This window comes from Mobula hypostoma, chromosome 2 (assembly GCF_963921235.1).
Source record: "Mobula hypostoma chromosome 2, sMobHyp1.1, whole genome shotgun sequence".
NCBI lineage: Eukaryota > Metazoa > Chordata > Chondrichthyes > Myliobatiformes > Myliobatidae > Mobula > Mobula hypostoma.
In genome coordinates, this window is record NC_086098.1 from 43,466,100 (window position 1) to 43,481,851 (window position 15,752).

A 15,752-nucleotide genomic window follows, 5' to 3' on the forward strand; every position below is an offset into this window, starting at 1 on the left:
ACAGGTCAGCGATGCTGGCTTAAAAGTACAGAAGAGACAAACAGGGCAGCCATTGTCGGAAGTAGGCCAATGGTGAGAGTAGGGAGTAGGCCAGTGGTGTCAACTTCGGCTTAAAGGAGGCTTCAGCTTGGAAGAGGCATTGGCTTTGGATAAGCTTCTATTAAGGTTCCTTTTATTTCCTCTGACTGTGGCTATTGTATGTTTGGACTTACAAAAGCCTTTGACAAGGTGCCACACATGAGGCTGCTTACCAGTTTAAGAGCCCATGGTATTACAGGAAAATTACTGGCATGGTTAGACCATTAGCTGATTGGTAGGAGGCAGCAAGTGGGAATAAAAGTATCCTTTTCTGGTTGGCTGCCAGTGTCTAGTGGTGTTCCGCAGGTGTCGGTGTTGGGACCGCTTCTTTTTATGCTGTATATGAATGATTTAGATGATGGAATAGATAGCTTTGTTGCCAAGTTTGCAGATGATACGAAGAATGGTGGAGGGGCAGGTAGTGTTGAGGAAACAGGTAGGATGCAGAAGGACTTAGACAGATTAGGAGAATGGGCAAGAAACACATGTGCAGACTATTTTCTAAATGGGGAGAAAATTCAAAAATCTGAGATGCAAAAGGACTTGGGAGTCCTTGTGCAGAGCACCTAAAGGTTAACTTGCAGGTGGAGTCAGTGGTAAGGAAGGCAAATGCAATGTTAGCATTCATTTCAAGTGGTCTTGAATACAAGAGCAGGGATATGATACTGAGGCTTTAAAAGATACAGCTGAGGCCTCACCTTGAGTACCGTGAACAGTTTTGGGCTAGCCATTTAAGAAAAGATGTGCTAGCATTGGAGAGTGTTCCGAGGAGTTTCACAAGGATGATTCCGGGAATGAAAGGATTATCATATGAAGAACGTTTAATGACTCTGGGACTGTACTCTCTAGAATTCAGAAGGATGAGGGGGGTTCTCATTGAAACCTTTCAAATGTTGAAAGGCTTACACAGTAGATGTGGAAAGGATGTTTCCCATGGTGGGAGAGTCTAGGACAAGAGGGCACTGCCTCATGATAGAGGGGCATCCATTTAAAACAGAGATGTTGATAAGTTTCTTTAGCCAGAAGATGGTAAATTTGCGGATTTTCTTACCACAGGCAGCTGTGAAAGCAAGGTTATTTGGTGTATTGAAGGCAGTGCTTGATAGGTTCTTGATTGGACATGGCTTGACAGGTTATGGGGAGAAAGCTGGGGAGTTGGACAGAGGAGGGAGAAAAGGATCAGCCACGATTGAATGCAGAGCAGACTCAGTGGGTCAAATGGTGAAATTCTGCTCCCATCTCTTCTGGTCTAACACTGAAAGAGAGAAATTTACCCATAGCTGGTTTAAAGGGCTACCTGGTATTGAATTACAGTGAGTAAAGGCACAAATCTGCAGTTTTCTCAGCAAATTTTGTGAACTAAGGAGCCCACACTGGACTTCAAGCATTTGTTTTAGTTGTGGTCACATCATTTTTCCACACTACAAGGAAAGAATGGAAAATCCTGATATTTAAGCAAGCATGCAAACACTTGACCTCCAAGTCTGCCATTCAGTGATCTGCACCAAGAGTCTTATAACTTTTAACTTGTGTCCTGCAGTAAAATATACTTTCTTCATTACCTTTGATACTGATGTAACACATTTATCTGTTGGGAGATGAAAATTTCTTAATATAGAGAAGGTAATATGTAAAGCCAAGAGATTGAGGAATTAGCAATTGACCTGTCACCCATTGTCAACAGTGGAGATCAGATCCAACCACAATTTACTTTGCATGTTCAGTGCATTATGACTTTAAATGTTTTCTGAATCCACGACTTCACTTGACAACAGTTATTATTATTCCTTTCTTAAGTGCATAAACACAGGACTAAAACATCAACTGTAGTTTTATAATATTTTGTGTCAGGAGACACATCCAATAACCTGGTTCACTATACGTCTGACTAACTCCACTGAGCAAAGACAGAAGTGGATCAGTAAAGTCAAACCTTGTGCATTAATCCAACTTAATAGATTGTACCTATTTGTGAAGACTTTGCTGTAGTTGAAAACTTGGATCTCCAGCATTTCAGTTCCATTAATGTTGCTGGCAACAGGCCATCGGAATGTCTGTCAATTAAACAAAGGGATTGAAATAAGTAAGACTTGTCAAAGTAATTCCATAAACTGAGTATGAAAAGGAAATTATGAGCTTTGCAGTATATTGATTACTGAAGACAAGGCTCATGCAAGTGATAAATGACCATCACAATAACATTCACAGTGACATTTGAAGTGTATTAATAAGTAGCTATCAGTAATATGGTACAAACTGAATGGATCAGGGGTGGTGGATGCTCAGTTTCAAGTGGATAGGAACTCTCTGTTGGGGAAATCCTGCATTTCCCCCACCTCATGGGGTGTTAATGGCAAAGATGTATTGAGAGAGCGTTACAATATCTGCAAAACAAGCATCCAGACAGCCTCTTCATAATTCACTCATATAGTTACTCATACATTGTGTTTCACAGGTTTGTTTTAAAACTTACATTGTGTTTTTTTAAATTGTGTACTGGAATCTGAGTAACAATTGTTTTGTTCTCGTTTCAGTTGCATGCTGAAGAATGACAGTAAGCAATCTTCAATCTTGAATGCAATAGTCAATGCGGTTGCAGCCTATATACATATGCAGCCTCCTATTATGAGGGTTGAGATTTTCCATGATTTGGCGGTGACTGAGGACACATTTTTCCCCAAACACTAGGAATGCGCTGGTGAGAGCAACCCAAATATTCACTGCTGAGTAATCAGAAGGCAGAGTGAACAGCTGCAATGTGGTCCAAGTCCTTCCATAATACGGAGAATGGATCTCAGACCCAAAACATTAACTCTGTTTCTCTATCTTTCCAATATTTTTTATTAGTTTCTACATAGAAGAACACCGAGTACAAGAAGGTATATATAAAGGTCAAAAAAGATTTAAAAAAACTACCAATTACATTATATCTATTCATAATAACAATCTCATTACCCTGTATTCATGAAAGTTAATCAATAGTTATATTGAAATATACTAATTTATAACAAAAATAAGAGTCTAACCCCTACCAAGACCGAATCTGTTTATTAAGGAGAAAAAAGGTAAAATACCTTCTCATATAATAAAAATTAATAATAGCCAACATCTGAATTTAAACAATGAATTTAAGGTTTTGAAAATAATTCAGGAAAAGTTCCCACAATGTTTGAAAGACTTGACGAGATTCAGAAATTGAACAACGAATCTTCTTTACATCTAAACATGACGTAATGTCGCATAACCATTGTGCGTGAGTAGGAGGAGAAACATCTTCCCTCCTAGCTACAAGAGAGCTAAAGGCCAAAATGTGTAAATCAGATGTCTTCAGCTTGATACCTTGTCCTGCAACAATACCGAATAGGGCCGTCAGAGGGTTAGGCTTAAAATTGACTTTGAAAAGTAAAGAAAAAGTTTGAAAAACTTCCTTCCAATATTTTTCAAGACTTGGACAAGTCCAAAACATATGAATTAATGAAGCTTCTCCATTATTACATCAGTCACAGCAGGGAGATATATCCGAATAAAAACAAGATAGCTTATCCTTAGTTATATGGACTCCACTTACCACCTTAAATTGTATGAGGGAATGGCGAGAACATAGCATGCAGTATTAACCAGTTTGAAAATTTCATTCCAAGTTTCCTCAGATATTGATGTCTGTAAATCTTGTTCCAAGAGATTCTTAATTTTGTCTAAAGGAACATTCCTTGTCTCCAGTAACATACCATAAATATTAGATATTGAACCATTATGAAAAGGTGTCAAACTAAAATTTACTTCTAGTAAGTTCTTATCTGAGCTTATAGGAAATGTGCATAATTGAGATCTTAGAAAGTCTCTGATTTGTAGATATCTAAAAAAAGGTGAGTTTTGGATAAGCTATATTTAGCTGACAATTGCTCAAATGACAGAAGATTTCCTCTAACAAACAGATCCCAAAAACATTTAATACTTAACCTGTCCCATTCTTTAAAAACTAAATCAGTCATGGAGGGTTTAAAAAAATTAGAATAAGTGGGATTTGAAAGGAAAAAATCTCAATAAACCAAAATGTTTTCTAAATTGTATCCAGATCCTCAGAGTATGTTTAACTATTAAATTATCAGTTAGTTTACTTACAAATAAAGGAAGCAAGGATCCAAGAAGAGAAATAATAGAAAATTTATTAACAGAGTTAGCTTCTAAAGAAACCCATACCGGACAGTGTACGCAATTAATATAATATAGCCAAAACATAAGATATCATATATAAACTGCCCAGTAATAAAACCTAAAATTAGGTAAGACTAGACCTCCAGACTTTTTAGATTTTTGAAGATGAACTTTATTTAAACGAGGACATTTATTTTTCCATATATAGGAGGATAAAATAGAATCAAGAGAGTCGAAAAAGGATTTACGAATAAAAACGGGTAAAGCCTGAAAAAATATTTAAATTTAGGTAGAATATTCATTTTAATAGAATTAATTCATCCAATTAACGATATTGAAAGAGGTGACCAATTTAATGATATCCTTTTTACATGGTTCAATGAAGAAAGTTTTTTTTAAACAGGTGTTTGTAATTCTTAGTGACTGTTACACACAAATAAGTAAATTGATTCCTTACAATTTTAGAAGGGAGATTAGTATTAATTGATACCAAATTATTTAAAGGAAATAGTTCACTCTTATGCAGGTTCAATTTATATCCTGGAAACTGGCTAAAACGGGAGAGTAAAGAAAGTACGCAAGGTAATGAGGTCTCAACATTAGAGATAAAAAGCAATATATCATCAGCGTAAAGTGAGATTTTGTGAGTAATACCTCTCCTTAAAATACCACAGATATCGTTCGATTCTCGAAAAGCAATGGCAAAGGGTTCTAAAGCTAGATCAAAAACAAATGACTCAAAGGACAGCCTTGTCTAGTTCCGCGGTGAAGTTTAAATGGTTTGGAATTTTGAAAATTAATAACTTGAGCATAAGGAGATAGATAAAGTAATTTAAGATGGAGAGTAAATAACATTTAATACATGGCATATATTAAAATGGGAATGTTGGTTTTTAATAAATCCAGTCTGATCATCAGAAATAATAGAAGATAAAGTATTTTCAATCCTACAAGCCAGAACTTTCGAAAGGATTTTAGTATCAACATTAAGTAATAAAATTGGCCTATATGAAGAGTATTCAGTTGGGTCCTTGTTCTTTTTTAGGATAAGCGAAATAGAAGCTTCATAGAAAGATTGAGGCAAGCTACCCAATTTGAAAGAATCCAAAAAGACTATATGTAACTGCGGTATAATTAATGAAGAAAAGGCCTTATAACATTCTCCAGAAAATCCATCTGGACCCGGAGTCTTCCCCAAGTGTAATGAACGTATAGCCTCGGTGATTTCCTTGCAAGAAATGGGTTCATCTATCTGTTTGCAATTAACTGCAGAAAGTGCAGGGATATTTAATTGATCTAGAAAATTATTCATTACAGTATTATCTTTAGGGGAATCAGAACTATAAAGTTTAGAATTGAATTCTGTAAAGGTATCATTTATTTCAGAGTGATCAGTTGTCCTATCACCATTAGTTTTGCAAATTTCTTTAATTTGTCGTTTAACTACAGAACTTTTTAACTGGTTGGCCAATACTTTGTCTGATTGATCTCCGTGAATATAAAATTGAGTTTTATCTTTAAGAAGTTGAGTTTCAATTGGATATGTTAGCAGAAGATCCTATTTAGTTTTAACTTCAACATGTCTTTTATGTAAAACAGGACCTGGAGCTATTGTATATTTTTGATCTAATTGTTTCAAGTGATTGGCTAATTCAATTCTTTCTTTATTAGCTTTATTCTTAACACTCACAGTATAAGAAATAATTTGTCCTCTAATATAGGCCTTGAAAGTATCCCATACAATAAGATTAGAAGTCTCTTCCCTTTTCTCTTCAAAAAACAAAATAATATGCCTCTCTAGAAATTTAAAAAATTCCTTATCAGATAACAAAGTTGTATTAACACACCAAAATCTGTTTGTTTGAGGAAGACCAGGGAGATTTAAAGATAGAAATACAGGAGCATGATTTGAAACAGCAATATCTTTGTATTCACAGAAACAAACTGATGAAATCATTTGACTATCAATAAAAAAAAAATCAATCCTGGAACATGCATGATGAACATGAGAAAAAAGCGAGTACTCCCTATCTAAAGGATATAAAAAAACACCAAACATCAACAATACCACACTTCAATAAAAAAGATCGAATAATCAAAGCTGATTTATTAAGAGACACTGGTTTGGAAGATGATCAGCTGAAAATTGGGTCTAGCCAACAGTTAAAATCTCCTCCCATCACCAAAGAATAAAGACTCAGATCTGGTAAAAACAAAAAAAAAACACTCAAAGAATCCTGGATCATCTACATTTGGGGCATACACATTGGCAAATACTATTAATTTATTATTGAGTTTTCCTGAAAATATAACAAAACGTCCATTAGTATCAGACACTACTTTATGTTGGAAAAAGGCAAGTGTATTATCTATAAGAATCAAAACTCCTCTAGATTTTGCCTGAAAAGAAGAATGAAAACAAAGTCCGTTCCAATGTGACTTGAAACGTCCGTTCCAAGTGTGTGGATTATCACACTTGTGTATGTGAGTTTCTTGTAAGAAAATAATAGGGACCTTAAATTTCCTAATAGAAGCAAAAATCTTATTACGTTTAACAGGGTGATTTAACCTTTTCATGTTAAAACTGAGTAAATTAATAGTTTGGTCCATTTTTAATATTATTTAAAGGAAGGGTTAAAATGCAAGTTAAAACAAACTCATAAACCTTGAGAAATGGTAACCAAGCAACAAGTTGGCTAAAAATTCGAAAACAGCTTCTGAGAAAAAAAACATACCCCTGCCCACCTCTCAAAGAAAGAAGACCAACCAATAGAAAGTCAGCATCTACAACTATGGACAATGCCCCAAAAAACCTGGTGTTCGCTCCAATTATTTTCACCTAGACTAAACAATATCCAAACAAGAAATTCAGTTCTTGTGTATCAAAGATACAGTACTAAAAATACAAAAGGAAATTAGTTACAATGGTTTCCCAAATGTAAAAGATACAATTATTCATACAGAAAGACATTAAACATTTAATCTTATATCTTCATGAAAAACAGACTAAGCAGTTAGCCTTCAAATTTAAAAGACCGTTGTGCTTCAGCATTTAAACAAAACCATCTGAAGGATCTATCTTTAATGAGGTTCTCCATCAAACTGGGTTGAATCCCTTCTTAAAAAAATTCCAACAAAGCTTGTTTATTGTTTAAACTTAGCACATTCCTGCATAACCTCAAGCAAATAATCTCTGAGAATCTTAATATTCCACCCTATAACCAATCATGCCCCTTCGACGGGATTTGTGAACTAAATGTTCCTCATTTAATCTTGTGTCTTCATGCAAGGACAAACTAAACAGCTAGCCTTTGGATTTTAAAAACCTTTGTGCTTCAACAGTCGAATGAAACCATTTGAAAGATCCATTTTTAAGTATGATTCTGAGTCGAGCTGGGTAGCAAAAGGAAGGCTTGAAACCCTTGTTAAAAAACTCAGACATAACTTCTTTCCTGCATAACCTCAGGCAAGTAATCTTCGACAATTCTAATCTTACAACCATTATAGTCAATCATGCCTCTTTGACGAGATTTGCGAATTAACAGTTCCTTTGTTTTAAATTCATGAAAACAGATCAATTCTGATCTTGGTCTATCTTTCTTAGGAGGTCTAAACACAGGAGATCTGTGAACTCGATCAATCATAGGCAAAGACGCCAAGATTTCCGGAAATAATTCTCGCAAAAAGTTTGCAAAAAATTCCGTAGGATGATTACTTTTGATCAATTCTTTGAGACCCAGCACCTGTAGGTTGTTTCTTCTACTTATTTTCTAGGTTGATAATCTTCTGTCTTAACTTTTCATTAGACTCCAATTGCTTTTCACAAAGCTTTTGCAATTCATCCACTTCCGTTTCCAGAGATGACAAAATTGCTTCATTGTTTTTATATGTTTATCATGTTCATTAAGAGTTTGTTGAATAGAATTCAATTTAGCATCTATTTGTTTTAATTCAGAGCTGAATTGTTGAAACTTCTCAGAAGCTTCTCATGTACGACTTTGCAGCAAATCCATAAGAGAATACAAAGAAGCAGGGAGATCATCCTTTTTAGTACCTCTGGCAACCCTTGTAGCCATAATGAAAGAATATCACACTTAAAAAAGAAGTTTCAAGACAGCTTGCAAGTAGTAAGATAGTTAGAGTTGGAGCAACGGCAGGTTGCTGTTACTCCATCAGCCACCATCAGGAAATCCCTGTTTCTCTTTCACCCAGAAGGTATGATGAAAAGCTTGTCTTGCATACTGTTAATACAGATCAATTCATTGCACATTGCATTGAGGTAGAACAATGTAAAACAACAACGGAATTCAGAATAAGGTGTAACAGCTTCGGACAAAGTATGGTACAGGTAGACAATCAAGTGAAGGTCATACCAAGGGACCATGTCAACATCTATCGTTTTTTGAATTTCTTTTCAGATTATTGTTAGGTTGAGAGTTCCAGGGTTTTGACCCAGTGATGAGAAAAGAAGGGCAATATATGTCCAAGTGAAAACTGGTGTGTGACCTTAGGGGGACAGCTTTCAGTGCTGGCATTACTGCATGACTGCTCCCCTTATCTTTCCAGATAGCACAAGCTATGCAAGTCAGAGGTGGCATTATGTTGATGTGGCAGGCATCAATATCATTAGTTCTAACTCAGTAATCTGACTCATATGATACAAACAATTGCTAAGCTTCTAAAATGCTCAAATTCAAAACCATATCCTGGAATATTTTAAGAACAATTTATAAACAAAATGTACATACCTGCCATTAGAATTCATAAATCATGCACTCCAAGAAAGTTTTCCAAACTTAAGTTTTATGATTAGATTGTAATAAACTATAGACCTTTACATCAGTGATGAGTTGTCCAATAATAATTGCCATTAATTTTAATAAATGCTTCAGGGGGTAAATTTCCTGGACCAAAAAGCTACGGATTAAAAGTGGAGCCCATTATTGTTCCCAGGGAAGATTAAGTACACCGTATAAATGACAAATTGAGTGGGACTATGGAGAGATTGTACTGGAATTAGTGAACAAACAAAAAGCTGTCTGAAAAAAATATTGGTTGAACAGCCTCCATCAGTGCTGGAAGCTTCTACATAACCACTGATTCTGTGCAAATCAACAATTTTAATTGCAAGTTATAGAGCCAGATATACTTAATGATTCCCATCTCTATGATTGTAATTCAACTGACAATTCTTTCATATCTTATTCAAACAGCTAATTTTTATTCTTCAGACCTTCCAGCAGATCGTTTCACATTAGCCTAAGTGCAAAATCTGGTCCTGGGTAGATAACCATGCACAGACCTTTTGCGAGTGAGCAATATGGGATAATAATTGCTGTTGCAAACCTGGTTGATGTTACATCTTCACAGCTCAGACACATTGAAGTTAAATGCATCACCACAATATAATTCTGGCATATACAAATGGCAATTACAATCCCTGTTTTGTATGCTTAGTTCCACACTCAGTGGTAAATTCCACTTTTGATGAATGATAAACCAGGCCCTCAGTGGATCTCTGATTCTCTGATCAGATCATAATGCTTATCACATTGAACATAACATACGAACCTAAGCAGTAGCTGATTGGCAAGAGGCAAAGAATGGGAATAAAGGGAGCCTTTTCTGGTTCGCTGCCAGGGACTAGTGATGTTCCACAGGGGTCTGTGTTGGGACCGATTCTTTTTACGTTATATGTCAATGATTTGGATGATGGAATTGATGGCTTTATTGTAAAATTTGCAGACAATACGAAGGTAGGTGGAGGGGCGGGTAGTTTTGAGGAAGTAGAGAGGTTACAGAAGGACTTACAGTTTAGGAGAATGGACAAAGAAATGGCAGATGGAATACAGTGATGGGAAGTGTATGGTCATGCACTTTGATAAAAGAAATGAAAGGGTTGACTATTTTTTGTGAAGAGATAATACAAAAAACTGAGGTGCAAAGGGCCTTGGGAATCCTTGTGCAGGATTTCCTCAATGTTAATTTGCAGGTTAAGTGTAGAAAGCAAATGCAATGCTAGTATTAATTTCAAGAAATCTAGAATATAAAAGCAAGTTGTAATGTTGAGACTTTATAAAGCATTCATGACTCATCTGAAGTATTGTGAGCAGTATTGGGCCCTTTATTTTATAGAAAGGATGTGCTGAAACTGGGTTCAAAGGAAGTTCACAAAAATGATTCCAATATTGAATGGCTTGTCATATGATGGTTCTGGGCCTGAATTCACTGGAGTTCAGAAGAATGAGGGGTGACCTCATTGAAACCTATTGAATGGTGAAAGGCCTTGACAGAGTGGATGTGGAGAGGATGTTTTCTATGGTGGGAGAGTCTAAGACCAGTAGACACAGCCTCAGAATAGATGGCTGTCCTTTTAGAAATGAGATGAGGAGGAATTTCTTAAGCCAGAGAGTGGTGAATCTGTGGAATTCTTTGCCACAGGCAGCTGTGGAGGCCAAGTTGCCTTCAGGAGGGTGAATCCATGGAAAGCTTCTAGACCGGAAGGGGTACCTGGTTGTGACTGAAGACCTGTGCTGATCAATTGGCCAGTGTGTTCACTGAGATCTTCAACCTCTCACTTTGGCAGTGTGTGGTACCTACCTGCAAGCAGGCTTCAATTATACTGGTGCCCAAGGAGAGTTTAGTGACCTGTCTCAAGTACAACTGGGCGGTAGTCATTCTTTCCACAATAATTAAGTGTTTTGAGAGGTTGGTGACCAAACGTATCTGCTCCTGCCCGAGAGGTGACTTGGATCTGCTCCAGTTTGTCTACTGGAGCAGCAGGTCCACAGCAGATATCATTTCATTGGCTCTTCACTCAATCCTGGAACATCTGGACAGCAAAGATGCATACACCAGAATGCTCTTTATTGACTACAGCTCACCATTCAATACCATCAAACTAATCAATAAACTCCAAGACCTTGGCCTCAATACCTCTATGCAATTGGATGGTGGATTTCCTTGTGTTTAGAACCCAGTCTGTTTGGATTGGCATCAAAACCTCCTCCATAATCTCCATCAACACAGGTGCACCACAGAGCTGTGTGTTTAGACCCCTGCTCCACTAGTTTACACCCATGACTGGATGGCTAAACACAGCTTCAATGCCATATTCACGTTTGCTGATGACACCACTGTTGTGGGCCGAAACAAAGGTGGTGATGAATCAGCATACATGGGGGAGATTGAAAATCTGGCTGAGTGGTGCCATAACAACAACCTCTTACTCAATGTCAGTAAGACCAAGGACTTCAGGAGAGGGAAACCAGAGGCCCATGAGTCAGTTCTCATCGGAGGATCAGAGGTGGGGAGTGTTAGCAACTTTAAATTCCTGGGTGTTACTATTTTAGAGAATCTGTCCTGGACCCAGCACACAAGTGCAATTGCAAAGCAAAGCAAGCGTGGTAGCACCTTTACTTCCTTAGGAGTCTGTGGAGATGCAGCATGGCATCTAAAACTTTGACAAGCTTCTATAGATGTGTAGTGAAGAGCATATAGACGGGCTGCAGAATGGCCTGGTATGGAAACACCAATGCCCACAAAAGGAAATGGATTCAACCCAGTACATCATAGGCAAAGCCCTCCAAACCATTGAGCACATCTACATGAAATGCTGTTGTAGGAATGCAGCATCCATCAGAGATTCCCACTTCCACAGTCACGCTCTCTTCCCACTGCTGCTGCTATCAGGTAGGAGGTACAGCTTCAAGAACAGTTACTGCCCCTCAATTACACTCACTTGAAATGTTCCTACAACCAATGATTGCACTTTAAGGACTCCATCTCATTATCTCACGTTCTTGTTATTTATTGCTTTTGATTTATATTTGCATTTGAACAGTTTGTTGTTTTCTGCACTCTGGTTGATCTTTTATTGATCCTGTATGGTTACTATTCTATAGACTTGCTGATTATGCCCACAGGAAAATGAATCTTAGGAATGGATATGGTGACATATATGCACTTTGGTAATATAATTTACTTTGAACTTAATATCCAGTTAATCATATATCAGCAACGGAGTGGGAAATTCTGTACAATCTCTCCTGGCTGGTAAAGGTTCATCCTCTGTTGTCCCATGATAACTATGCATAATACACCTCTCTTATAAAATAGGTTCTAAAGTGTTTTTCACCTGACTAGAAACCAAACCCATCAATCAGGGATCATTGCTGAAGTAAATTCTTGTCACGACAAACTAATTTGAATCCAAAGTTTTAAGTACGCTAAAATAACATTGCCAGGTTAAGCAGTGACTCACTTGTATTTCTTCCAATTGAGTGTATTGCGGTGGTGTGCACTATATGGTTGCTGCAACATTAGAGAATCTAATTGGGTGATGGCTGTGTGGAACACTTGTACTGGCTGCATGGGTGACCATCAGCTTCTAATTGAAGATCATTTCTATTCTCTATCTAAATCCCACTGCGGCTTTGCTGTCCTTGGCTTTTTACGCTATTCTGATGAAGCCCAACCCAAGTTTGAGAAATAGCATTTCATTTTGTGACTTGGCACATTACATCCCTCAGGATACCACACTGAATTTAACAATTTCAGTCAGTCTTTCTGGTGTGCATCAGAAATAGCCAGTGTTTGATTTCTAAATTCCAACTTTAAAGGTGAGTTATTTGTCGCACATGCATCAAAATATACAGTGAAATTTGTTGTTTGCATCAAATCAGTGAGAACTCTGCTGTGGGCAGCCCACATGGCTCTGGCGTCAACATAGCATGCCCCCAACTTAAAAACCCCAATTGCATGCCTTTGGAATATGGGATGGAACTGGAAGACCCAGAGGAAACCCATGTGGTCACAGGGAGAACATACAAACTCCTGCCAGGCAGTGGTCAGCGACTGCCAGCACTGTAAAGGAAGTACAGTTACTGCTATGCTACCATGCTGCTGCACATGGTGCCACCTTGTTTTACAAGGTCATAGCATTTTTCCTACAGTATGGTACCCAGAAATAGATTACTTCAGCTGCGGTTCAAGGAACACTTTATAGAAATTTAGACAAACCTTTCTAAGTTCTGTACTGCAGTCCTTTTTTTTTCAAGCAAAGGGTCAAAGAGGCTTTCCTCTAACTGTGCTACCATTTTCAAAGATGCATCAGCACACTTTTGGTTCTCTCTTTTCCTGTAATCCCTTGAAAGTGTATCATTGTATTTAAAACACCTCTCTTCATTCTTTCTGCAAAGTTGGATCACTGCATGGTGCTTTGCATTAAATTTTATCCATCAGCCTTCTTTCTCTTACTGTCCTCTCTCCTGCATTACCATGTTGCATTTGTATCATCACTAAGTGTATTGACAATAACTGCACATACTGAACCTGGTCCAAACCATTCATATAATTCTGAAATGTAGATCTAATTACCTACACTTATTTCCAATTACTCAAAATTTTACTGTTTCTGTCCTAAACCCATTGCTGCTAACTATTTTTAACGTATGGGGCCAAACAATTATTAGTCACTTGATTTTACATTGATACTTTATTCTTTATTAACTTCATACTTTAATAAACCTTATATGGTTATATGGTTCATTGTCGCCAAACAATTGATACTAGAACGTACAATCATCACAGCGATATTTGATTCTGCGCTTCCCACTCCCTGGAGTACAAATCGATAGTAAATATTAAAAATTTAAATTATAAATCATAAATAGAAAATAGAAAATGGAACGTAAAGTAGTGCAAAAAAACCGAGAGGCAGGTCCGGATATTTGGAGGGTACGGCCCAGATTCAGCAGTCTTATCACAGTTGGAAAGAAGCCGTTCCCAAATCTGGCCGTACGAGTCCACAAGCTCCTGAGCCTTCTCCTGGAGGGAAGGGGGACAAAAAGTGTGTTGGCTGGGTGGGTCGTGTCCTTGATTATCTTGGCAGCACTGCTCCGACAGCGTGTGGTGTAAAGTGAGTCCAAGGACGGAAGATTGGTTTGTGTGATGTGTTGTGCCGTGTTCACGATCTTCTGCAGCTTCTTTCCGTCTTGGACAGGACAACTTCCATAGCAGGTTGTAATGCACACTAGAAGAATGCTTTCTATGGGGCATCTATAAAAATTAGTGAGTGTTTTAGGGGACAGACCAAATTTCTTTAGCTTTCTCAGGAACTAAAGGTGCTGGTGGGCCTTCTTGGCAGTGAACTCTGCTTGGTTGGACCAAGTCAGGTCATTTGTGATATTGACCCCAAGGAACTTTTGGTCTCCTTTGGTAAAACTAAAGGAATACAGCAACTTTGGAGGCAGTCTAAAGGAAATTTACATGACTAATTCTTAGTGGGATTGACAGAGTAGATATTTAGATGCTTTCACAAGTGGGAGAGTTACGAGCAAGGGGACATAGCTACAAGGGGCCTATCATCTAAGGTGTGTAGTAGTTTCTTCACTGAAAGTGTAGAAGTCTCTGGAGTGCTCTGGTGAAGGCCAGATTATTAGATATTTTTAAGGTGGAGATAAATAAATATTGGGGTATAGGGGGCTCTGGATAGGAGTAGGACCTTTGATGTCTGGCATGCTGCTCCCTACCAGACAGGGTGGACGGTAGGTTGCCAGCTGTCCCATATTAGCTGGGACATCCCGTATATTGGGCTAAATTGATTTGTCCCATACAGGACCGCCCTTGTCCCGTATTTCCCCCGCTAAGGTAGAGCGTTCTTATGAAACCATTTGTAAGCTGAAATGGCGTAAAGCACAGATGCAGTTACCATTAATTTATATGGGAAAATTTTTTGAGCGTTCCCAGACCCAAAAAATAACCTACCAAATCATACCAATAACACATAAAACCTAAAATAACACTAACATATATAAAGCAGGAATGATATGATAAATGCACATTATATAAAGTAGAAATGATGTACAGTGTATCAGAATCAGAAAGATTAAGTCAAAACCGATTTGCAGAAAAAAAGTTGGCATGTACACGCATGCACACGTCACATATGTGCACATCACGCATACACACACAGGTGCCCACAAAAGGCTTCATGGTCATGGTAGTCTTTCTCGGGGTAAACACAAGTACTACTTTTGTCCCTTATTTGGGACTGAGAAAGTTGGCAACCCTAGTGGACGGGCATCACTGGTCCTCATCCATCTCCTAAATCTCTCACGTGTTGGCGCCAAGCTCCATACCCTGGTAAACCGCTTCAGCTGGCAGCTAAACCATGTGAGGGGATGGTGTTAACACGGCACCACTGGGAAAATGACTTCCATGATGAAGTCACAGGCCGGGACAGAAAGTTTCTCAGATGAACTATAATGGCCATGTGTTCACGACCAGGGCGAACCACCTAGTTGGAGGAAATCAGCTGTGGTCAAACCTGGAGAGGGATGGGCTCCGCCGGGTTTCAGATGCCCAAAATAATTCAAAATAACCATAAAAATATACAGTAAATGGTTTACTTCGAGCATTGGAGCTTATTCTTCAGTGGTGTTATACAAGGAAACTGAAGTGTGCACAGGCAGACTGTACCACGTATATTTCCATTATTCTCCTACCAAGTTGAAAGT

The 15,752-nt window shown here is 37.9% G+C and overlaps 1 protein-coding gene across 1 annotated transcript in view; it reads right to left on the reverse strand.

Moving 5' to 3' along the window:
• otofa (otoferlin a) overlaps positions 1 to 15,752 on the reverse strand; it is a 379,390-nt gene that overhangs the window by 275,921 nt on the left and 87,717 nt on the right. The window contains exon 3 of the mRNA XM_063071051.1: positions 2,044 to 2,132. Coding sequence (XP_062927121.1) covers positions 2,044 to 2,132 — 89 coding nt within the window. The remainder of the gene's footprint in view (positions 1 to 2,043; positions 2,133 to 15,752) is intronic.